At 35.6% G+C, this 25544-nt stretch overlaps 1 protein-coding gene and 1 long non-coding RNA gene across 2 annotated transcripts; one reads left to right on the top strand and one right to left on the bottom strand.

The window, feature by feature from the left end:
* Positions 1-749: 749 nt before the first annotated feature.
* On the bottom strand, positions 750-25544 carry kcnc4 (potassium voltage-gated channel, Shaw-related subfamily, member 4). The gene is made up of 4 exons (XM_058785805.1): positions 24294-25544; positions 5920-6862; positions 5390-5584; positions 750-3257 (listed from the first exon to the last, which is right to left on the bottom strand). Exons 1-4 carry the CDS (start codon positions 24909-24911, stop codon positions 3190-3192), a joined length of 1824 nt encoding a protein of 607 aa, XP_058641788.1. The 5' UTR covers positions 24912-25544; the 3' UTR covers positions 750-3189.
* On the top strand, positions 14794-16234 carry LOC131546306 (uncharacterized). Its single transcript, XR_009272643.1, has 4 exons — positions 14794-14887; positions 15336-15383; positions 15591-15669; positions 15935-16234. It is a non-coding gene; the product is annotated as an uncharacterized LOC131546306 (long non-coding RNA).

Below are 25544 nucleotides of genomic sequence, written 5' to 3'. Positions count from 1 at the left end.
CAGTGCTGGAAAATAATGGTGGCCACACAAAATATTTTATATATAAATAATAAATATTTACACTTTGGACCCAATTTGGACATTTTCACTTAGCGGTGTACTCACTTTTGTGGCCAGCGGTTTAGACATTAATGGCTGTGTGTTGAGTTATTTTGAGTGGACAGCAAATTTACACTGTTATACAAGCTGTACACTCACTACTTTACATTGTAGCAAAGTGACATTTCTTCAGTGTTGTTACATGAAAAGAGGGGTGTACTCACTTCTGTGAGATACTGTATATATATATATAATACGATATAATATAATAGGAGTGAATCAACTTGACATAAAAGGTCAGATCAGGTAGAAGTAGCCCCTTAATTGCATTTTCACCACTTTTAAAGTGGTGTAGTGTGGAAAGAAACAAGGAGAATACAGGAACGAAAAAGAGTGAGAGAAAGAGAGAAGGGTGGGGAGAAAGAGAGAAAGATGCATACAGAGAAAGAAGGAGCTAAACAGTAATTAATGGGGCTTATCTCTCACAGTCACCATGGAGATAGATGTGTATTCTTCTCTGTTTAAAACTGCACAAGTGGAGCTGGCACAAGCTCAGGTCTGCAATCAGACAGACTCGCTGAGGCTTTGGCTTTCCTTCTCAAATCAAATACACAACAATGACTGTGTTCCAAAACATACAGCTGCATCTCAGACATCAGCCTTGCGGATGGGCCAGCGCTTGAGATAAAGCAGCGCAAACCTCAGTTCAATATTTAGATTTTATTTGTATTCCTGCAGAAATGCATAGACACACATGCCTACAAAATACAAAATATGAGCTGCTTTAGACATATAACATTGTACATGTTCATCCAAAAGTTACAATGCTGTACACTCTCAGAAAGAAAAGGCACAAAAGTTGTCACTGGGGTGATACCTTTTTAAAAGGTACTAAAATGTACAATTTAGGCGCTACTATGTACCCTTCAGGTACTAATATGTACTTTTAAGGTATTAAAATGAACTCTTTAGGGGTAAACAAGGTACAAAAGTATACCTTTTTCAAAAGTACCGCCAAGTGACAGCTTTTGCACCTTTTTCTTAGCGTATACCATATCATCTATTAGTATTAGCATGTTACATCATCCCTGAAACACACAAACATACTCACGTTTACCGGCTAAAGGCAGATACTGCTGGACCATTATGAAAACAATCTGTATAACTAGACAGTGAATGCATCTTCTTGCTAGATAGTGATACTCTGCTACATACAGCAGTACTGATATTTACATTTTCTGATCTAAAAAGCATGGTGTTGCACTTCAACTCTGTTGTTATGAAACATAAGGCAACTATGGCAGACAACAAACTGGAAAAAGTCTCACGTAAATTTTGTGTGTGTGCAAACATGATTGACATCTCAACGATATGAGCCTCTTTTAACAACAAAATTTCACTGTTGTTGTCTTTTTTTGTATTATTATTATTATTAGAATTATTAGTAGTATTACAAGACAGTAGGCACAACTTGGACAGGTTATACAGCGTGTACTTGCAAAAGAAGGTTAGATTACAGTGAACTAACATTGCAGAACAAAGTTTTCTGAGTTTGGTTCCATCTCAACCAGCGATGTTATGAATATTAATGGCTGATGATTTGAAATGCAGGATTTCATGTAGTTTGGTTACAGAAAACGATGGTTGCGAAAGCATGCAGCTGCCACTGTGCTCTTTAATACAGTTACTTTGTTGAAAATCTATTTTCTCTATAAGAAAAACTGAAACTTTATGTATTTCCCTTTGATATTTTGAATTAAAATACTTTTGGAAAACTGTTCTTGAAGATCCTTGTTCAGCAGTTCTTACAGTGATAACACGTACAGTGATAAATGGGCCATTCTTATAGTCGTGTTAGCTGGCCTGATCTCTGGAACGATACTGCACAGACACAAGCTGCTTTCTGCTTTTGTCCAAATAAAGACAAGCTGAGAATCATGCCGGGAGAAATGCTTTATAGATCTTCATATGCACTGTTGTTTCATAAGTTTGGAGTCTTTTTTATACTTTGACTCTTTAAGGTCACATTTAATCGATCAAAAGTGTCAGTAAAGGTAATTACTGTATAATGTTAGATATATTAGATGTATATTAAAATAGAAAACAGTTTTTTTAATTGTCATCCCTAGTGAAAAATAAATATACTAAAATGTATTTGAAATACATTTATTTAATTCTAAGTATACTACAAATATACTTACATTTTTAATATACTTAATAAAAATAACCTGCAGTTGGTATACTAAACTGGTATACTTAAAGTCTGCTAATTTGGAACAACTAATTTTGAACTTAACGCACTTTAATTGTGCGGAAATAGTGCTGAAGTCCAACTAAAGATATACTGAAGTAGATCTGAATGTGCTAAAGTGGAACTATTGCAAGTATACTTCAGGTACACTTTAAATATCTTGCATTTAAAGACCGATATTATTCAAATATCATACAATCCTCATCAATAGTGACATTAAAACACATTTTAGGCTTAATATTGAGAAATGTGCATTGTGCACAAGTAGTACTCCAGGTAAAGTTTAATTATAATTTTTTATATCAGTAAATGTTAATATATTTGAACTATACTTAGTATGAAATAAATGTATTTTAAATATATTACTTTTTTACTAGGGATAGTATCTCATTATTTTATGTTTACTGTATTTTTCATCAAATAAAGGCAGATTTGATGAGAAACATAAACATATTTAAACATTTAAACTTTAAACATATTTCCTCAATTAAATAGTAAGTTATAGAAGGACATATTAAAGGCCTTGTCCTTATAAAAAGTCTCTAAAAATAATATTAAAAAGTTATTTTGTCAGCTTTTAGTATTAAACTAGAATTTAAATGGATTCAAAATGATCCTTTCCCATTTGATTTAATGAGTACTTCAGCGACGTCATTACTTTAAGACTTTATGTGTCCCAAATAAAAAAAAAGTATATTAAAGTTACATTTTGACCAAAAGTCTCTATCATGCAAAAACATGCCTGGCAGCATTTAAAATGGACAGAGGTACATGATGATTTGACTAGAAATGTTCAATATTCTTGACTGAGAAATACGATGCATGATTGATGAGAAGATGAAAGATTGGTGAGCATCCCAGATGAATGACCCACTCGTCCCATCAGGACAAACCCCCCTTCAGGTCAGGGTAGTGACTTCTGCTTGAGTGTAGTTTGCAGGGGATGTGAGCGCATCTTTACAGCTCTCTGAAACAAAGACACACAGAGAGAAAACAAGTTGAACCAAATTTACTATTTCAATGAAAGTAAAATGAAGGGTATTAGTAAATAAATGGAACAAAATTGAAGTCCCTTTAAGACTTTTATACAATTTTTTTTTTTCAACTTTAAAATGTAAAGACAATGTTACAATGACATGTAGTGGGATTTGGATCAAAACATTAGACAACAGCACTGCAGTTTTATGTATTACTGTCTATAGAGAAAGACGATTAAAGCCTATTAAAACAAGAAGACTTCTGGAGGCCCTGCAGTGAATCCAGGGACTGGGAAAGCCATGGGGTCTGTCCATGTTGCTAATGGAAACCTATTAGCAGCAATTAAGTTGAGTTGCCTTTCGGGACCAGAAGCAGATCCGTAACTCACTTCAGGACTGCTGTAGATGATGCCTTTCAGTGCTGGATGACTGTCTCGCCACATAATTACACACAAATCAAGAAAGAAGTTGGCTTGAAAAAGACAGCGCTGTATGAGAGAAGACGGTAACCAAGGAGACTCTGTCTTTACTGCAAAACAAATCTTGTTTTCTTTTAATTTTCCAGTAAAGATATCTAAATATGCTCAAAACAAATGCATTTAGAAAATATGATATTAAGAGTCGTTTTCAGTGACAACAACATAATTTAAACTAAGTTTAATTTTACCAATAGGGTACAAAAAAAAACAACCTCAATTTATATATTATTATATATTATGATGTATTATCTGTGTTTGACATCATTTGTTGAAATAAACACACACAGAGGAAATGCCACGAGTTTCTGATCTACGGATCATTCGTACATATTTATTTTTAACATCAGCGATGACATTTCCAAAGATGGAGCATCTTTGCTATATCTGGTGAAGGAATTATTGCCTGTAATCACTGTTTGTTTGACAGGACCACAGCTGCTATCGCTCTGCCCCTCATTGATTCCCAGAGTGCATCGGTCTCCACATCAGCAAGGAAAATTGCACGGCTTTTCACACAAATGACAAATCAACCGTCACAGAATGTCTGAAGGGCTTAGACGACCTCTGTTTGAATTTTCCAAAAATAGAGGGAAATCAAAACAAAGATGAGATCACAGGATTTAGTTATTCATTTATTCATTTATGGAAATATTAATTAATTTACTCATTAGTGAACTGGATTTCAGATGATGATTCCCACCTATAAGCTGTCTTGCTTCAGCCACAGGTGCTAATAAGCTCCTGTTTTACATTAGCAGCACTTCTGCTCCTTCAAATGCAGAGAGGGGCTTCTACGATGTACCGTAAAAGGTGGAATGTTTGCTTTAACAGCTCGTGATCAAGCGATTATCTCCAAAAATAGACTGCTGGCAACCTGTCAGAGCTTTAGGGAATTTGGGGGCCGAGGCGCAAGTCATTCAGGCTGAGTCGTAGTCTGATTTGATAGCAGCCAGTAAGTTGTCTGTCGTGATGCTCTCATTTTGTGTCATGTTATCATCCTATTTTTCTCAGTTTTGAAATGTCAGCTACAGCATAACATGTCTGACAAAAAATAAATGTAATTATTCTGAACCGATTAGTCAATTGTGGCATTCTGCGGTCAAATGTTTTTATAAAGACTCTTAAACTGTACAACTGAATGATTTCCTGTATAGCTTTGACAGTTTCATGTTCCTCATTGCACTCTACAGGCTCTTGTTTTTCATGTAATAAAATAATATTGATGCAAATCAATACTTCATATCCATTTATTTGGGAAGAACCCAGATCGTAAGCAGGATAATGTACAGTAGGCTGGTCATTTTTTGTGAGATAAATCCAAATAAATGACACCTAATTACTGATCATTTTGCTCATATATTATATATATATATATATATATATATATATATACATTTTGTTTCCTTTTAATTTCCTAGACGGTGGTGCCCTGCCAGATTAATTTGGACACTGAAAAATGGGTTGGATCACTTTTCTTTGAACTCTCTTTGAAGTATACCTAATTAATGTTTTTAACTTTAAAAAGCAACATACAGTATATATTTGGCAACAAAATGGATTTTAATATAAAAAATACAATATATTTTTAAATTCCTGAATTTATCAGTGAGATTCTAACTCTATAGCCAGCAGTTCCTGTTTACCTGTGTGGATGGTAGGTTCAGCTCCACAAGAAAAGTCTCCAGAATTTAGCAGGAAGCAAGTTGCCTCTTTCATGGGCTTGTCTCTATTGCGTGAGCATCGAAGTGTCCACCTCTCGCCCGGAGAGAGCGGCTGGGTCAGACTGCAGCTCTCCTCTTCAGAAAGAGTTACGGTAGCATCACCATTCTGCTTTGAATCTGACAACAAGACAAAAGACAAAAAAACTGATGTCAGTGTTCATGACAATTCATTTGCAGCAAATATACAAGAATTGGCACAAACCTTTGTTTTCAGTTTGTTTCAAGCGTTCAATGGTAAATTTGCCTTTGAATTGTTTTGATTCTTGTTTTAAGCATGTTTTAATGTGATTAAAATATGATCCATATTAATACTGTGATATTCCCAAAGTTTATTCCCAGTATAATTCAACATTAAAATGGGCCGTATATCCCTTCATTGTATCAAACAATTGAATTCATCCCACTGTTGTCTCTCAGAAAACACTATTGTCATGGAAATCCTGATGTTCTACCTGAGCGGTTTCTTCCAGGGTTCTCCTCAGTGGCGAGGGGGCATGTGTCACTTTGTGTGCTGTTCCTTGGTGAGTTGCTTTCAGACTTCCCAAACGAGGCAGAGCTCACCACCATGTGTGGGTTTGGGTTGTGCTTCTTCTTCTTCTTGGGCAACTTCTGCTTGGCCATAGCCAGTGAGTAGTACATCCCAAAATTGTTAACGATAATGGGCACTGGCATGGCGATGGTAAGCACACCTGCTAATGCACATAACGCACCGACCATCATGCCCAGCCACGTCTTAGGGTACATATCCCCATAACCTACTGTCGTCATTGTGATCACCGCCCACCAGAAGCCGATGGGAATGTTCTTGAAATGCGTGTGGTTGCAGCCACTAGGGTCTTGGGGATCTGCGCTAATACGTTCGGCGTAGTAGATCATGGTGGCGAAGATGAGCACCCCGAGCGCCAGAAAGATGATGAGCAGACAAAACTCATTCACACTCGCCCGCAAGGTGTGGCCGAGAACCCTGAGACCCACAAAGTGTCGAGTGAGCTTAAAGATCCGTAGGATGCGCACAAAACGGACCACGCGCAGAAAGCCCAGGACATCCTTGGCAGCTTCGGATTTGACGCCGGTCAAACTCATCTCCAGATAGTAGGGCAGGATGGCAACAAAGTCAATGATGTTTAGCTGGTTCTTGATGAAGAGAAGCTTGTTTGGGCAACATATGATGCGGACCAGGAACTCGAAGGTAAACCACACCACGCAGATTCCCTCCACCAACGTCAGCACTGGTTTGGGCTCCATCTCCATCTTCGAGATGACGGGGGTCGTGGTGGAGTTGCTTTCAGTATTTGTAGATGTGACATTACGAAGTTCATTGAAGACCTCATGGGTCTCCAGGCAGAAGTTAGTGATAGACACCAGGATGAAAAATAAGGAGACAAAGGCAATTATCTGAAAGATAAGACCAGAAATTAAACATTTCAATAAACAGTCACAAATATCTTAAACTGGTCATGAACTGCATTTATTAATTATTTCATAAAGTTTCCTGAGGTGTATTTAGAATGTTTGTATGATTTTTACTTCAAAACTGATCATGATTTAGAAATAAAGGGAAATATTCTACCCTGATTTTAGCCCTACGTATTACATGTGGAACTTTTTACTAGATTTTTACTATTACAGCTGTTGAGATAAACTAATCGTGAAAAAATGTTGATTATAGCATTATATTTAAATTTACTCCTGTCACATGAAAGGCTGCAGAATTGAGTATTGTAGCTGATGACACAGTTGAGCGTGTGAACTCTCACAAATGCTTTTATCATAGCTAACAATGCAAACATTATGTAAATAAGAGATTCATGGTGCAGTTTCCCACTACTAAGAGAAACAATGTGTAGTTGACCGTGTTTAGTAACTGGCTTGATTTACTGATGCATAAACCGCAATAAAAATTGAGACAAAGAACATCTGACTGTACATGAATAATTACAAATCAGAAACCACTGATTAGGCCAGGGGTCACCAAACTTGGTCCTGGAGGGCCGGTGTCCTGCAGAGTTTAGCTTCAACTTGTCTCAACACACCTGCACCGAAACTGTGACTGATTTACCAAGGAATCCACAGTGAAATGTATCGAACAAACAAATAATGCTCTACTGAGACATCCACATACTTGAAAATACATAGGATTATTTTTAGTCCAGTGATCCTGTATTGCTCTTCTCTCTCTTCTCATTACACTAATGTGCCAGTGGGCGGGGCCAAAGATGCGAAGATGAAGAAATAGGTCATGATTCTGCAGAGGACTATTGTCACACTATGACATCATAATGTGACAAAATCAGAGTCGTTTTCTGAGCTTGGATTCATATTTATAGTTTTCACCCACATTTTGCTTTAACTCACTGTAAAATCCAACAAAGTAACTCTTTCATTTTGAGGAAACTGACTGCCTTAAATTAAATATGTACACATTAATATTTTTAAACATATTTGGTTTGAGTTAGCAAAAAATAGTCATAGCATTAAACCTAATCACGGGCTCTCCTAGGCATAAAGGTAAATCCCCAAACCTCCAACAAAACAGAAACCCCCTTAAACCCAACATAACAAAAAACACTAACAGATCATCCCCATATTAATCTTATGCAAAAATGCATTTTATAACAGGTAATTTCAAAAATGTATCTCCTTATACACTCTAAACCAAAGCATGATTATACTGTTTAATAGTTCATATAACTTTTTTTTCATTAAGTACACTTTAATTCATATTTGAGTAAAATTGACTTGTTTTATTTAGTAAATGTTAATGTTTTTTGTCACATTTTAAATGAGATGCTAAATATATTACTAGGCTGTTGATGCTATTACAAGGCATAAAAACACTTCTTGCAGAACTGACCCAAAACTCTCTCATACCGCCCATCCTTATCTGTTAAGTCATATAAGTACACTTCCTTGTTAACATACAGAATTATCTTAAAATCTACAACAAATGGAGGCCATTTATTTTTCCTACATTAGCAGCAAACAATTAAATTAGCTCAAATTAAATTCCATGAAAATTGTCAGCTGTCATCTGAAAGTAGCAGCAGCCTAGATGAATATGTGGACTAAGTGGCAAATCTGTTAAACAGAGTCATTAATGATATTGTTTTTTAGTAACTGAAAGATAAAGGATGTATGTGAAGATGTAGATAAAGGACAAGAGCAGCAAAGCAACTGGTGGTGGTGGTGATGGTGGTGGTGGTGGGGGGTAACCATGACAACCACGTCACACCAGCACCACACAGTTGGATATTTGTTATCATGCTGAGGGAGATACAAACCCATGAGCGGTACGATAGTGCTCCCAGAGCGATGTAATCAATTTTATTTATGTTTACACACAGGAGCAGTAAACTGTAAATGAAGACTGTGACAATCACTTTTAACCGTTTTAACAATTCATTAATCTACAGTATTACCGCAGGCTGCCAATTCGAGAATTGGCGAGATTAATAAACCATCATAGAGCTTTAAGAACAGGAGTCTTCAATCTTTTTCAGGTCAAGAACCCTTTGGTGAATAGACATGGCTTTGACTTCACACAATACAAGAATGGATGAATGACTTTTTTTTTGTAATTTAACAATTAACACAGAGTCTAGAAAAAAATTAAATGGAAAAAAAAACAGAATCCAGTCAAATTAAAACGGAAAAAACAGAATTTGGGAAAAAATAAAACGGATTTCATAGGGCCCTACATATAGAGCACTTCCTACTGTTGTCGGGATCAAAAGGCACAAATTTCCTTTACTCTAGGTAATAAAGCATATCTGTGCACACACTCTTCCCTGATAACAGCAGAATGATGCAAAGACAGCAATACTTACAGCAACCAATGGTTGCATGGTTAAATGCAGCATTTTTGCAACATTTCTGACACTTTAAAGTCAAATGTCTGGTGAGTAGCACTAAAAGGTTAATGCTCTTTCGTGTTTTGAAAGGTACAACCTACACTAAAACCAACCCTGACAGTGTTAAAAGCACTCATGAGATGAAAACACATTGGCTGAAGCAATCATGCCATTTTAGCTTGCTCAAGTCTTTGAGCTCATTTATCATGACTTGTGTTTCGTTTATAAATCATGCACTACGGCAAAAGTGTCATGATGTCATAAGATAGTATTGTGCAAGGCATGAAAATAAGTCTATTAATCGATTATCTGCCTCTGCAATCATAAAAGGAATAACGAGTTTTGCAAGAAGCTAGGTAGAGACATTATTCATATTTTCAATGAGCCTAGATTAACTTACACAATGCACTTGTGCAAATAAATAGAGAACCCAGTATGACCCTAAATAAAACATAGCAATGGGAACTAGGAACTGTTTCAGCAGCCCTTTCATTTCACCCTTGATTAAAGTGCTGTATTGAGTACTTTAATCAGCTTTAATCAATGGCAAAGTGGTCACAACAAGGGAAGAGCCCTCTGATTCAAACCAGCAACAATTTCACTCATATTCAGGAACACATGAATCTTTTTTTCAGCAGCTAAAATGCAAATGTGGTAATTATATGAGAACACCTATGTGGGCAGAGTGAGCGAGAGCGTCTGTGTTAAAAGGCATTTCTTCAGGAGAACTTTCTAGCAATAATAACAAGCCTGAATCAAATCCTTTTAACTTTGAACATCATTTAGTATTTACTGATGTTGAGCCGGTTCTGTGTAAAATATGCATTAATTTTAAAGCAAAAATTGATATTTGATATTTGTTTGGGGCCATGATATTAGTTAGAGTCTACAATGTTTGGTCACATTTTATTTTAAGGTCCAATTCTCTCTATTAACAAACTATTAACTACAACTTTTGCCTCAAACTCATAATAAATGCTTATTAATAGTTAGAGAGGTAATTGTTAAGTTTAGGTATTGGGTAGGATTAGGGATGTATAATATGGTCATGCAGAATATGTGTTTTATAAGTACTAATAAACAGGCAATATGTTAATAACAGGCATGCTAATAAGCAACTAGTTAATAGTGAGAATTTGTCTCTATAAAGTGTTACCCAATGTTTTAATTATAGACAGTAAAGCAAAAGTTTCCAAATGTGTACACATCTTATTTAGGAATTTTCCACCAAAAAACCCCCAAAAAAACCAATGGATCTGCAGCATTCTCTGATTTAAAGGCCCATTAACAACTACACGACTGTTAAAATATAACTATACCAATAACTATATTAGCGTCCACACCTGTTTACCCTCTCTTTATTAAAAACAAAAACAATCTGAAAGTGATTCTAACAATATTGTTCCTCCGTGTTGTTGTTATAGCTGTGGTGTGGACACTACTGTATTCACACTAAATTATAACAGTTATTACTGTAAAACTCTAATAAATTATTGTCCTTGGTGTGAACAGGCCTTTACATTGGCACATTCACTCATTCACTAAGCTCTTTATGACCATAATTCTGAGCAAACACCATATTTTCCTAAACGTGTTAAGGGACTCTTAGCTAAATATATTTGTGTTCTAATGAGGAAATGGGAAAATAATTGAGTCGAGCTGCTCTCGCACCCCGTAGAGTGCTGTTGTTACAACATTAACAAAACCTTTCCGAGTGCTGAACACAAACAGTTTAAGTGGAGTTGTAAATTGCTGGACAGATGGGTCATTATGCACATTTACCCAGCACTATATCACATGACAGAACACACACCATAAAGTCATCCAATTGAGATTAATTCATTAAACAAAGGCTGCTCTCATGTATTCAGTGCAACATGTTTTATACGTTGACAGCATTTTCCAAATCCGAATTATGCATAAAAGCAGGAATATGAAAATATGAGCTAAGATCTTGTACAGTAACAGTAGTAAGCATAGACAAGTTCTGTGCTGGTTGTTACACTCTGCTAAAAATGTATTAACATGAAGGCCAGATGGCGTTTATTATTAATCATAAAAATAAACAATGATTGTTATGTGGGATCTACTTAGTCCATTTTGATGAGGAAATCACTATTTTTGTTGAGTGATTCACTGAAATCAATCTGGCAGCATTAACACTTAAGCGCTTTTTTACTATAACAGCTTGTGAAATCTTCAGGGTACGTCATGAAAAATGTAATGTCGATAGCTGAAATGTACATGCTTTGTAATGGCACACCCTTTCATAAACACATCTGTGTCCTACACATCCAGATGTTATTGATTAAAGAGTTTATCTATAACAAATACGTGTTGTTCAAAAGTTGAAGTTATATATTTTTTAGTACCTTGTGCTCACAAAGTCTGCAATTATTTGATCAAAAATGCAGTAAAACAGTAATACTTTTACATATTTTATTCCTGTGATGGTAAAGCTGAATTTTTCTGTCATTACTCCAGTCTTCAGTGCAACATGATCCAGAAATCATTTTAATATGTGACCCTGGACCACAAAACCAGTCTTAAGTCGCTGGGGTATATTTGTAGCAATAGCCAAAAATACATTGTATGGGTCAAAATAATCTATTTTTATTTTATGCTAAAAATCATTAGGATATTAAGTAAAGATCATGTTCCATGAAGATATTTTGTAAATTTCTTACCGTAAATATATCAAAACTTAATTTTTGATTAGTAATATGCATTGCTAAGAACTTCATTTGGACAACTTTAAAGGCGATTTTCTCAATATTTAGATTTTTTTTGCACCTTTAGATTCCTGATTTTCAAATAGTTGTATCTGAGCCAAATATTGTCCGATCCTAACAAACCATACATCAATTGAAAGCTTATTTATTCAGCTTTCAAATGATGTATAAATCTCAATTTCGACAAATTGACACTTAAAACTGGTTTTGTGGTCCAGGGTCACTTATACTGATTTGGTGCTTAAGCAAAATTTCTAATTATAATCAATGTTGGAAACAGTTGTCTTTATATAGAAAGTTCAAATAAAATTCTGAATTCTTTTGATCAATATTACTGACCCTAAACTTTTGAGTGTATATGTGTGTGAGAGAGAGAAAAATAGAAAAGAGGAGGGTTGAAGAGAGAACGTGTTGCTCGTGTCTGTGAGCGTTGTCTTAGATCCCGTACCAGCTGTTCACTACAGCAGCCTCCAGCTCATTTAGCATTTAGTCACACCTCACAAAGACATTTACCCATAGTGCAGCTGTCACATTCCAGACCACCTGTATGAGCAAACCCTATTGTTTCACCATTAAATTTCCATGGAAAACAATTCAAGCCTCCCATAACTGTCAAAAAGAAAAGAAAAAACATTGCCAACATAAACCAGGAAGACTCAAAATATAGAATTCTGGATAAATATAAACTCTCTGGCATTCAAATTCAGGGGAGGGGTGTTAATGCTAGTCTCTGAACCTGAATCCCTAGGACTGGATAAATGACTTTCCATGGCTTGAACTTAAACATGAACTTTTACAAACACATAACACTGAAATCGCCATCCTGTAGTTAAACAGTAGGGAACGGTGCTACTGTAGTAACACCAACGTCAACAGTTCGATTCTCAAAGAATGCACTGAATACAATGTATACAGTACCTAGAATACAATGTATGTTGCTTTAGATAAAAGTGTCTGTCAAATGCATATAAATGTAATTGTGTTGTTTGGTGAACATGGCCAAAAATTTCTAATATGTTCTGCTAGGGATTCATTTTTAGGGGCTAAAATAACACCAATGAGGGAATAGTCAACCAAAATTAACATTAAATATATTAGTGACCATTATTTATAATACTTTTTCACGTTGTCATTGATCTTCCACTGTGTCACTCATACTTCCACATATTCAAACTTGCCAGGTCAACATAAGAAATATTTTTCAATTAATAAATATCTTTAAAAATACTTATCAGAGCTTCATATGCCAAGTGAACCATGACATGAGCTTTGACTGACAAGAACGAAATTCCCTCTGTCCTTAATATTCCAGGCTGTAAGGAACGAAAGCAATCCCATACACCAGGGATGAATTAAGTCACTATTATTTTGTCTGTCATATAACTCCGAGTCCAGAGCCAGAAGCCCATGAGTTGTTGTGCCAAGCATTTCTCCAGAGAGACTCAATAGACTGTTTTTTCTCTCCATGAACAACAGTGTTTGTGCATTTGATACATTTCACTGCACTGGCTTTTGTGTGTACATTTACGAATGCTCATTTCTGAGAGCAAGAACACTGGAAGATGAAAGTCAAGGCAGTTTTTTAACAGCACAATGTGTCACAGCAGTAACATGCAAGTGCAAAATGCACTTGGGTCAGGGTCAGGGTCAGGGTCAGATAAACCACGTGCCAGGAATGAAAGTGGTGAATAATTTAAATCGTGAATCAAGCTGTTCTGCGCTTGAACTCCTTGATCTCGAGCTTGTATTTCTTCAGTGTATAAAAGCCTGTCACTGTGCAAGATAATTGTGAAAACAATTCAGCAACAAAAACCAACATAAAAACAATTACAAAATTACAATTTAAAATAACTGGGTTTTTCCCCCCTTTTTAAATTAAATTCATTCCTGTGATGTGGCATATGCTGATTTGTAAGCATTTCATTTCATCATTTTTTCAGTATTCTCTGATGATCAGAACAAGCGTAATTTTTTCAGGTAGAGACCAAACAATACCAAGTACACTACAGTATATAGGGTAAACGTACCTATTAAGCTCACCGAAATCTACATTGAGACATTTTTAGTGCACAAGATATTGGTTTCAGTACAAAAAGTTATGTTAAAATAAAATATTAATCTCTCACACAAAAATATTTTATTTTATTTTAAATGACAAAAGCATTTCAATGAAGATATACATCATTAAATTCAAAAAGCCTGGCTGTGATTAATGGGTACATTTTTGTACCCTTTAAGCACACCCCTGTTCCTATTAAGCTCACATCATGTTTTATTAAAAATTCTTGTTTATTTTAAGGAAGAATTTTAAAGAATAATTGTAAAAAAAAAAAACAGAAAAAAAGAGAACGCTAAAATCAAGCAACAAGGCATTCAGTTTGATCGGTTATATATTCATAGTGAAGTGTCTGTCAATTTATAATATCATGGATGTAAAAATGCAAGCCAGTAATGCCTGTCAAGTAATATATTAGCGTCTTATACAGCTAGTCAGCTAACTGTGTTCTGTAGCATCTGTGCTATGTTGCTAAAACTATCTTTTGGACCTAATGTAATTATTTCCCACATCCACGCTGTTATCCCTGAAATTGTTTTAAGTACACTAAACATAAAAATTTCAATTTTTTATGGAGTAGTGAATTTTTTGAGTTAGGTGTACGATTTACATGAGTTTCCTCACTCTATTGAATGTTTTATGTTGAATCAACTCAACTAAGCTTATTTGAGTGTGTTGTCAATGGCAACGAAATGAGGAACGCGACACAAAGAAGCTGATTGGTCTGAGCTGCTGTTTGAACTGACTCCTCGAGGACGCGCATTTCTGTCAGTGTTTGCTGGTGAGTTGAAACTTTCTTTCCCTTTTGCTCTGAAACCATTATTAATAAATGAAAGGTATAACAGTTAGCTAATAAAAAATATATAATTTAAGACTGCATGAATGTCAATTGCAAACCTTTCGCAACGGTCTTTTACGGATCGGCTTTTTTTTTACTCTACTTTTGCAAGTAATGTTTTACACAAACAAGCTTATATTGAAAAACTTTGTGCATGTGCCGTATATTAGCCCAAGAAATGCAATCTCTCGTCCACATAGTGTTAGTTAGTTAGCTACTGAATACATTTAATTTAATACCAAGTCTTTTCTACCATGTAATGCCGGATAACTTTACTGCAATTTTTAGAAGCAGTTTGTGGATAACTCAACAGGTCACATCTTAATCACACTTTGCTTTATCAGCTTGTTAAAAAAAAGAAAGTCTAATGTGCTTTGTTGTCACTCTACAGATTCCAAGAAGTGCAGTGCTGAGCTAAAGAAAAAGATGATCTGGAAATGTAAGTGCTGTCAATTTGCTTGTGGCAAAAGGGGATACTTGGTAAAACATACTAGACTAAGCATTTTATTTATGTTAAGGCTATGGATTACAGGTAATGATGTCAATGTACAGTCAATGTGCTCATCGTTTTGGTTCATAAGATCTCAGTATATCATCAAGAGCAAGGGGTATTCATTTTGTGTTTTCTGTATCTGCTTTTTTAAAGTGATGGAACCCTTTCACTTCCATTTTATGAATCACCAAGGACCATGGATTCAGTCACCTACATTTTAAATGGCCTGAGGGTGAGTAAATGAACAGCAAATTTTCATTATGGGTGAACTTTTCCTGTAATACAGAAAAAAGCAATAATTGATGGAAATGTGATTTTCATTTTTCATTGATGTTGTCTCTGCTACCTCAGACCTCTGATCTCACTGACATGAACTGTGGCAATAGGAGGGATTGTTGTATTGTTGATTTTTCTTTCTGTTATAAATGATGTAAACTAAAGGGGTCACAACATAGTTTTTAGCTAAAATTTGTTTTATTAATTTCCTTCATGTCCAGGCTTCTGATGATGAGGAGTCACACCAAAACGTTCCAATCGGAATCTGCGAAAACGAAGATGTTGCACAGCATCCCCTGTCTTTCTCCTCCATCCCGTAAAGAATCGTCTCAGAGGGTAATCTTAGGAAGGACGTTTTAGAGAACCTCCCTCAGGCCATTTGTTCTTGTTTTTGGATTGACTTATGCCTTGCATCTTGATTAATGAGCAATGAGCTCATTGATTAACGAGCAATACATTAAACACATACATTTTCTCTTGGTTTTATTAGACAAAATCTCAACATACCTAAAGTTACCTGAAATTTGTTAAATGGATTTTGAAAAAATAATTAAAATAAACTGAATTCTAAAACAAAATCCTTGTTGTTTGTATTTTTGTCCTTGTTTATTGTGCAGCTGTAACTTAAAGAATAATAAATCAGCAGAGAAATTAGTTAAAATTAAACCAATTAAATAGTTATATTAAAAATGCAATTTGGTCTACTAAAAGTTAACTTTAGTGCAATTTAATGTTTTGAGTTACCTTAACTGGTAAATTTTAATTATTGTAACAGATATTTAGTTTCCAATGTAAAGAACTTAAAATGTCTTGTTTGTTCAACAAGACAAAATCAAATTTTTTAGGGCAACGAGTTTCCATACATTTTTTAAGTTCAATCAACTTGTACGGGCTTACAGTGCAAGTTCCAGGTTATAATATGCAAAAGTCTGAACATTAATCTCTTAATTTTACAATAAGTAGTTAAACTTACCCAAAATAAAGGTTTAAACGTCTAAAACCCGCACATTTAAGGGGCTCCTCTTTTGGTGAAAGTTTTCAGACAGCTTTCAAAATGGCCGCCAGACAGTGTGAACATATGGAGACTCATATCTCAGTGTGCAATGAGTTGATTGACTTGAAATTACAGGAGGTATGTAGTAACAAACATATCAATCGGTTAAGACATCAAGTACGATAATAATTTATTTTTTTCTTTTTATAATCTGATCTCAAAAATGGAAGTGTGCTTAATGGGTACGTGAGCTTAATAGGTACATTTACCCTATAAATAGTACACAGTTATGTATTTTGGGCTGTGTGGTTTGTAGCTTCACAAAACATTAGTAAACCATAGTGGATCACATATATTTGCTAAAGCTATAGGACATCCAGGATCTGATCGTGTCGTGATGATGATGCAGCGTTTTTTCCAACATCATTTGAAAATTCATTGAATTTGGAAATTCTGCTTGGATTGGGATTGATTGCTCAGGTCAAGCTCTTGCATTTACCATTCGCAATAGAAATGAAGTGCACAACTAGAAGATGTTGTGCTCATCCACCAGGACATTATTGCTTCTCATTATGTTTACACAAGCAAGTGGTTCTTATGTTCTTCTTATTGTCATGTATGCAGGATATTTTTCTTTCCACAAAAAAAAAAAAATCTATCTGATTTGATTGGGGGTTGATTGGAAGTGCTGGCTGCCTTCAATCTGAGTGGGCGAGTGCCACCCTGGCCCTTAGCCTTGCCACTGTTCTGAATGATTCATCAGTGTGCATTATTACAAAGAACAAATAAGGTTTGCATTCATAATCTTTCATCAAAATGTAATAACTTGCTCCACTAATAAAATTACTTTCCTTTTTCAACTGATGTCACCAACCTTTTTCTCATTTAATATCCCGTTTCTCTCAGAAATACAACACATTATGTAAATTAAAAATGAGTTGCAAAGTTAATGTTAAATTTCAAAGTTACTTGAAATAATTGTTTTCACCTTTATTCTCCATTGTTATAAATACTAAATATTACTTTTTGTGGTCAAGCTGACATCTTATAAGTGTTTTTCTCAAACACAATCAGCCTCAACATTACAAAACACTGCAGTGAACGTGTCACGGCAGCAGGCTGTGAGTACAGGTCTGTGAACGTGTTTAGCCAATGAAGGATATCTACATTTTGGTTTATCAAAACGCCAAATGGTTTACCCCACTTCTAAACAGACAAAGCCATCCTGTTCATACTCTGTTGCACAGAACAACGAAAGTGCTGGAGACATTAGCCCAATATTTACAAACTATCATTGTGCTCATATAAGGCTCAGACTGCAGAGCACTGCACACTGCATTCCTGGACCAACTTGTGCAGGAATAAATTTGATGTGAGTTTTATTACAAAGATACGTACAACAATGAACATGCGCTCGAGTCTTCTGTTTAAAGGTTCATAGCGTCGGTTCATATTTACGGCCTCTCTTATGACTTGATTTATTTTTTTTAAAACACACAGTTTACATGATTTCGAGATTACATAATTACAATAAACACAGGGTTCTTTAAATCCAGCACCATGCCATAAACCACAGTGACTTTTCAGTGTGTAAAGCCACTGTTTAAGACTTTTCACTGTTTGCTTTATATCTAATGTTTCTAATACTTATTTTAATACTCTCTGCATCCATACGCCAATGGGTGAATGGGTGATTGTACCGTACCTGTCATACATTAAAATCAACCAAACCACAACAGAATAACTGGAAATTTGATAAGCAGCTTCATTTGCACACATTTCATTCCTAGTCATTTCTCAAGTTCAGTGAAGTGTTCAGAATCTAGAGCAATTCAATCATATCTACTGTGTTATGTCATTCAGAAAATAAAACAGTTATTGCAGTGATTCACATTTAGTTAGAGGCAATTGTTTACACCTGTATAAATTTAGATCTTCGACAGCACAAGGCATGAATACTTACGCAGTTGCATATTTTACATTATTCTTAACAGTAGACAAAATTCCATGTAAACATTATTATGGTGCTTAGAAAAATAATAATAATTCACTTCAAGGTTGAATTTGCCATTCAATCAGAGAATTGGTCTCAATACTTTTGCAAAGCCATGTGTAACTGCATTTTGGCTGAGCAATATACAGTTCTATCAAAATTCATATATTCACAATGATTTTGTTGCCAATATAAAATTAAGCAACATTGTGATTTTTACGTATTTTACAAAAAAAATACAATTTTAAATCTACCTGGCTACAGTGGCTGGTTGAAATGATAAAATAAATAAATGTCCCTTTTAAGCAATTTCAGAACAGATAAATTGAGTAATAGCTCACAAGCAAAAATGGTGTTGTTCTCAAAAAAAATCTGCACAATTGTGATTCGTTCAACCATGAGTTCACTGTGGAGTCTCTAAGCAGCACTCTCATGTCATGAAGGTTCAATATGGCTGCACAATTAATCATAATAAAAACCAAAATCGCAATTTAGCTTAGTGCGATTATGAAATCACGAAGGCTGTGACTTTTGAAGAATTTATATATGTGACCCTGGACCACAAAACCAATAATAATGTTTTGCTGAATAGATAAGCTTTGATTTATGGTTTTTTATGATAGGACAATATTTGGCTGAGAAACAACTATTTTAAAATCTGGAATCTGAGGGTGCAAAAAAAAAAAAAAAAAATATTGAGAAAATTGCCTTTAAAGTTGTCCAAATGAAGTTCTTAGCATTTAAGTTTAGATATATTTACGGTAGGAAATTTACAAAATATCTTCATGGAACATGATCTTTACTTAATAGCCTAATGATATTTGACATAAAAGAAAAATGTATAATTTTGACCCATACAATATATTGTTAGCTATTGCTACAAATATAAACGTGCAAATTAAGACTGGTTTTGTGGTCCAGGGTCACATATATGCAGCATGTTTCATAGTGAAGAACGGCACTGTGATCAGAGCACCATGCATAAGTAAGGGATAATCAAACGGCTGTGCATTAACCGATTTGAATGCACAACGTGGAGGCAAAGAACCACCCGACACGCAGCTAGCCATTGATTATGCCATGGTCATTTGCCAGCATTCACATATTAAATGACACGCGAAAATCATCCATTTAGCCTAGCTAAGTAAATCGGAAATGTCTACTCTAACTGTCTCACTCTGTATTACTATTCAACTATAACTGTATGTTACTATGGTTACCAATGTTTATAGGAAGCGCATTAATATAGAACGTGATTAAACTGACCTGGAACTACCTGTGCAGTTAAACAAATTTAATCAACAGACCATGGCATAAGTTTGTATATTTCATTTTTTATAGCTCAGTTTTTCATACCTCCTGATGAAAATTAAGAAATTGCTGTCACAGGTTTGTATCATGAGTTTATCAGCATGTTAATAGGTCAACCGTAAAATAAATATTTTATGTAAAATAAAATTATTATTATTATTATTAAATACTCTACTTTTTATATTAATAATAAAATAGTGTTATTACAAGTATATTTCCTATTTTGTTTAATATATTTTTAGTAGTATTTATATTAATAATAAATATATTCATATCATATAATAATAATTATTAGTCATATTGACATATAAGCACCACACTGTTGGCCAAATTTTTCTCCTAAATCATGCAGACCTAGTTCAGTCCATAATTTAAAGTCCCTTTAAAATGCTTTTTAATAGCACACAACCATTCAAAATCATGCTACCAGAATGCCTATAGTGCAACACATCCAGACAGTGTCTGCCCTAGGCCAATTACCCGGTGACTGATTAATTACATGACGGTGAGAACGTAATGCTGTAATTATGAGGTAGGGTTTACACATCACATGCAAACACTCACCAAACCAACAAAAACAATCAAGACACCTCCAGCAAATGTCAACTGCTATAGAACAGCTTAAAGGGACAGTCCACCTGACCATGAAAGTTCTATCATCATTTACTCACCCTCATGTTGTTCCAAATCTGTATGACTTTGTTTCCATTGACTTTCATTGTATGGACAAAAAATACAATGGCAGTCAGTGTGAACCAAAACTGTTTGGTTACCAACATTCTTCAAATCATCAGCAGAAATAAATAAGACTATCCCTTTAACTTACTAACTTCTTAGACTAGCCTACATATGGGTCAAATTATTATTTTTAATAAAGTAAATGTTGATATTTCTATTGGAAAACAAGATGAAAATACTGTTTAGGAAAGTGATTTTTTGCCATGTTTCAATATCATTTGGATCCTGTGATTAATAAAAGCCCAGATGGCTTTTCCTCCTTTCTAACTGTATTAGCTGGCCTGAGCAGCCGTCAGTATATGGTAACATGAGCCCTGCAGCCTATAATGCTCTCTAGGCAGAGATAATTGAGAGCGCCGAAGAATAGCAGGGTCCAAGAAGCCCAACCATTTGCTCCTTGTCATTTCTGAGCAATTGGAATATAATGACATCTTGTTTGCTCTGAGAGGTTTATTCTTTAGAAGGTGCAGCTGTTCTGTTTCACCTCTTTCTCCCGGATTACTGGCTTTCTTTAATTCCCATTTTGTCTGTCAGGCCTGTATGCTAGAAATCATCTAAATTAATTAGGAAAACAAACAGCTAGCTTAATAATGATGAAGAAATGATGGACCTCAAGGCAATGGCTCAGCTGTGTGTAGATGTTAACAATCAAAGCAGCTCAGCTGTGACAAACACACTGCATATCAATGAAACCTGATGTCTGTTTTGCACCCTGAAGAAAAGAAACACATTGTATGACAGCATTGTTTGTTTTTTGAAGTGACCTCTGTGCCAAGCAACTAAAGCAATTAATCACCTCTAAATTTCTCTAAGGAAAGAAATTGATTTCTCGGTCAAAATAAAGTAGCCAAATGTCCAGGGTTCAATACTGTAACAGCTTTTTATTGTAGGGCTAAATCTCTTTCACATTACATAGCTGAGACTGTATGCTCTGCCAAGGGTGCTCTTGCTTGTGATGTAATTACAACTGAATCAAACCTTGAAATGTGCCTCGGAACACAGATATGAAAGATATGATTAGCTATAAAATGCACTCACTCACAAAATAGGTGTGATAACAAAATTCCTGGGTGAGTTTGCGTAAGAAATTAATATTTTTAATACTTTTATTTTATGCTTTTGCTGTACTTTTATTCCACAAAGACACATTAAATTATTACTGCACGTTACAAAAGATTTATATTTCAAATAAATGCTATTCTTTTGAACTTTCTTGATCAAAGCACACTGGAAAAAAATTTATCATGGTTTCCAGAAAGATTTTGAGCAGCACAACTGTTTTCAATGTTTATCATGATATCACGTTTCTTGAGCACAACCATATTAGAATGATTTCTGAAGGATCATGTGACACTGAAGACTGGAGTAATGGCTCCTGAAAATTCAGGTTTGTCATCACAGGAATAAATTACATTTGTACATTTGTTTTAAATTCTAATATTTCACAATACTACAGTTTTTGATCAAGTAAATGGACTGGTGAGCAATTCATGACTGTCTAAAAATGTGAGAAAGGACAGAGCACATTATAATACAAATAAATCAAACCAACCTATAGGACTATGAGTGGGGATAAAACACTTTATTCTAACAGCATCACAGTATTACCTGCTGAGAGTCGCTTCTGCCCATCATCCCATCATACTTTGATGGACTTCAACTGACATACAGACATTTTAAAAGCACTATGCTCTCTTACTCTTATTTTCTCTTTTACACACACAGATTGAATCTGGCCTAAAACTGGGTCCCAAATTCTAAAGATCACAGAACACAAGCCTCAATACACATCCTCTGGTAAAGGGCTGGTTTAAGGAAATTCTAGTGCATTTATCTGCTAGTAAATCACCAATCTATAATAAAGGAGTCCTTTAGACATATATTTGAATGCTGCACAACTTTGAACACTTCTGATAAGTAGGCATATGGCACAGAAAGAGTTTTAATTAAACATAAATCATTCGGTCTCTGAGGCATCATCAGTAAGTTCTGTGAGTGACATTCATCCATCACAGCAAGAGAGGATTTCACACGTCTGATATCAGAGTGTGACACATTAACACTAGAGCAGGTGGCATCTGGGTGAGTGCATGTTGCCACAGTGTGAGACAGGTGCAGTTCAATAGACAGTTGAAGCTGGTTGTTTTCCCACTGGTAACCACAGTGTAAGGATGATCTGATCATGACATTCTACAGATTGTGAGTAAAGACTGAAAGCTCTAATGGCCATAATGCAACACCTGTTGGCATGCATCACCTAGAAGTGCGTAACAAACTAAATACTACAAGATGTAATTTAATTTTTGTCAGTCACATTAAAACGATTTCTAATTTAGGTAAGCATAATAATGATTAGTTTATGGCTCATTCCATGAATGTGTTACACTTTGGTGTACCATTATTACTTTTTTAAAAGCATTATTAATCACATATCTCTCAGAAAAGTAGAAAAAGTACAAAATATTATGTAATAATATTTAATATATAATATGTACCTTTAAGGTACTTATGTGCACCTTATAACGGTAAAAAAGTACAAATGTGTACCTTTTGAAAGGGTACTGCCCCAGAGTGTAGGTTGGGGGAACTAATAGATATGTTAAATAAAACTATTAACTAAAACAAAACTAATCTGTCAAGCAGGTACACTCTTAAAAATAAAGGTTCCAAAAGGGGTTTTTCACAGCAATGCCATTTAGAAAGAACCATTTTGGGTTCCCAAAAAACCTTTTCTTAAAATAGTCTCTTTTTGTTTTCTTAGTGTGAAGAACATTTTAAAAAAACTTTTCTTTAGAACTGTCTTTGTGAGTATTTTAGGACATTCTAAATAATGTATTTTTATTGTAAAGAACATTTTGTGTAATGGAAAGGTTCTTCATGGAACCACAAACATTTTTAAAACTGTAGTTTTAAACTAATTAAATGCCAGCCTCAGAGGTCTTCACCTTTGCAACTGTATCAAACAATGTTTTACTTAACGTGTTAAATTGATATTGAGTTCATTGTCATTTAAAACTATTGTAATGATTGACTTTTAATGACCAAATATGTGATATTTAGCTGTATTTCACATTTTGTTATGATTTTTATTTTTTCTCTCATTACAAATACTACTACTACTACTACTAATAATAATAATCTTTAAAATTGTGACACCCAAGAAATAACATAATTTGGGCCCTTCTTTGAAATAAAGGTTCATTTTGACATCTTAACCCTTTCTTTGTATAAAGAGCCATTTTTGGAGATTAAAACAGATATGAAAGTTCCATTATAGGGTCTTCAACCAGGCCTAATTGTTCTGGTTTCTGAGTTCTTTAAAACACCAATACATATATGTTTTTGGGTTTTTACAGAACAAAAAGTGAACCTAACCACATCTATGCTGTATAACCTACATATTGATATAATATCTCACCTGCTCACGTGATTTTTAGTTTGACCTCTGATAAAGGTTATGAATCTCCTCCTCGACCGTTTGTTGAAAAAGAAAGGAAAATGTAAAGGTCTTATTTCCCCCTGCTATTCGTGTGCATTCTCTTACCCGGGCTGCACGCGAAGAATATGGATCTTCAAAGAGTGCCCATATTTTTGGTTGCCAAACTTCGCAGCATCCCCTGGAGCGGACAGGGCTGTCCTCAATGCCGAAGCGTCTGGGCATGTCCTGGTCATCCTCCGCATCCTCCGGATCTGGCGGTTCGAAAATCTCCAGCGCCTCCTCTGCGTCCCTGTGCTGGCGGTAGGTCATCCAGCAACAGGGTTCCACGTCAGTCTCATCGATGCCCCAAAACGCCAACTCCTCCTCGAACAGAGGGCCGCACACATCCGCCGGGCAGTGCAGCTTGCCGGTCCTGTAGTAGTTCAGCACATAGCCGAATATGCCCGGGTGTCGGTCAAAAAAGAACTCGCTGGAGCTGGGCGTCTGTCCTGTGTCTGAATCCGGGTTCACCTGGTTGATCGTGTCGGCGAGCCAGGCGAGTCTCGTGCCCGGTATGGTCCTAAGGGTGCTCCTGTAGGTTTCGTGGCGCGTGCCGCCGACGTTGATGGTGATTTTTTCCGAGTTTTCTCCTCTGGCCATCTCTTCCTTCAGACATGATTTGGAAGGAGGTTTGTTGCCTGACTTGCGCCCGCGGTACGACGAAACACACACCGAGCTGATCATAGATTTAGATAGAGAGGCTTTTACCTAGTAACTCTCTTGGCTTTCTAAACCTGCGCAGCTGTCGTCAGTTACGAAAGTCGAACAACTGTAGAGAGTTTCCGCCGTCAACATGACCAACCATCAGAGGCGCGAAGAACCACCTGTTAACGCAGAAACTCTCCTAGATTCTCAGTCTATGGGTGGATGCTTGCGTTGTTCCTCATTCATGGGCACTTTGACACGATACTAAACACCAAAACACGAGCAAACCGTCCGCGTATCACGACCGGATTGGCATTTCTTAGGCATTAGGCATTTCTCACTATATTTACAAAGAAAAACAGATTAGTTTAAATAAAAGTCAGACTACTCTAAAAATGACTCAATTTAATCTCTTTCAAAACTCTCGTCACCCTGTCGCTGAATTAGTAAATCACACCCGGCTGTCACCTGCGCGCGCATTATTCCTTAATCACAACGGGTGAGTTTAAAATAAAAGCGCAACCTTGCCGAATAATGTCTGCGATGTTAACTTTGATTGTACATCTGTATCAGGCCAAATCCTCTGTTGGCGAAGGATGAGACGGTATCGTCAGTTTGTTGGAAAAGATCTGTTGCATCTTGTGACAGTCAGAAGACGACACAGCCCATGGG

This window comes from Onychostoma macrolepis, chromosome 08 (assembly GCF_012432095.1).
Source record: "Onychostoma macrolepis isolate SWU-2019 chromosome 08, ASM1243209v1, whole genome shotgun sequence".
In the NCBI taxonomy this organism is placed as follows: Eukaryota; Metazoa; Chordata; class Actinopteri; order Cypriniformes; family Cyprinidae; genus Onychostoma; species Onychostoma macrolepis.
Note: the sequence above shows the minus strand (reverse complement) of the source record. Positions and strands in the feature narration are given on the sequence as shown.

Excerpts from the sequence above, each read along its gene's own strand:
- kcnc4 (XM_058785805.1), bottom strand. The coding sequence starts at position 24,911 with ATGATCAGCTCGGTGTGTGTTTCGTCGTACCGCGGGCGCAAGTCAGGC. Across the intron at positions 6,863-24,293 it reads ATTCTTCGCGTGCAGCCCGG|ATAATTGCCTTTGTCTCCTT; the intron begins GTAAGAGAATGC and ends CTTATCTTTCAG. Across the intron at positions 3,258-5,389 it reads TGAACCTACCATCCACACAG|AGAGCTGTAAAGATGCGCTC; the intron begins GTAAACAGGAAC and ends TCTTTGTTTCAG.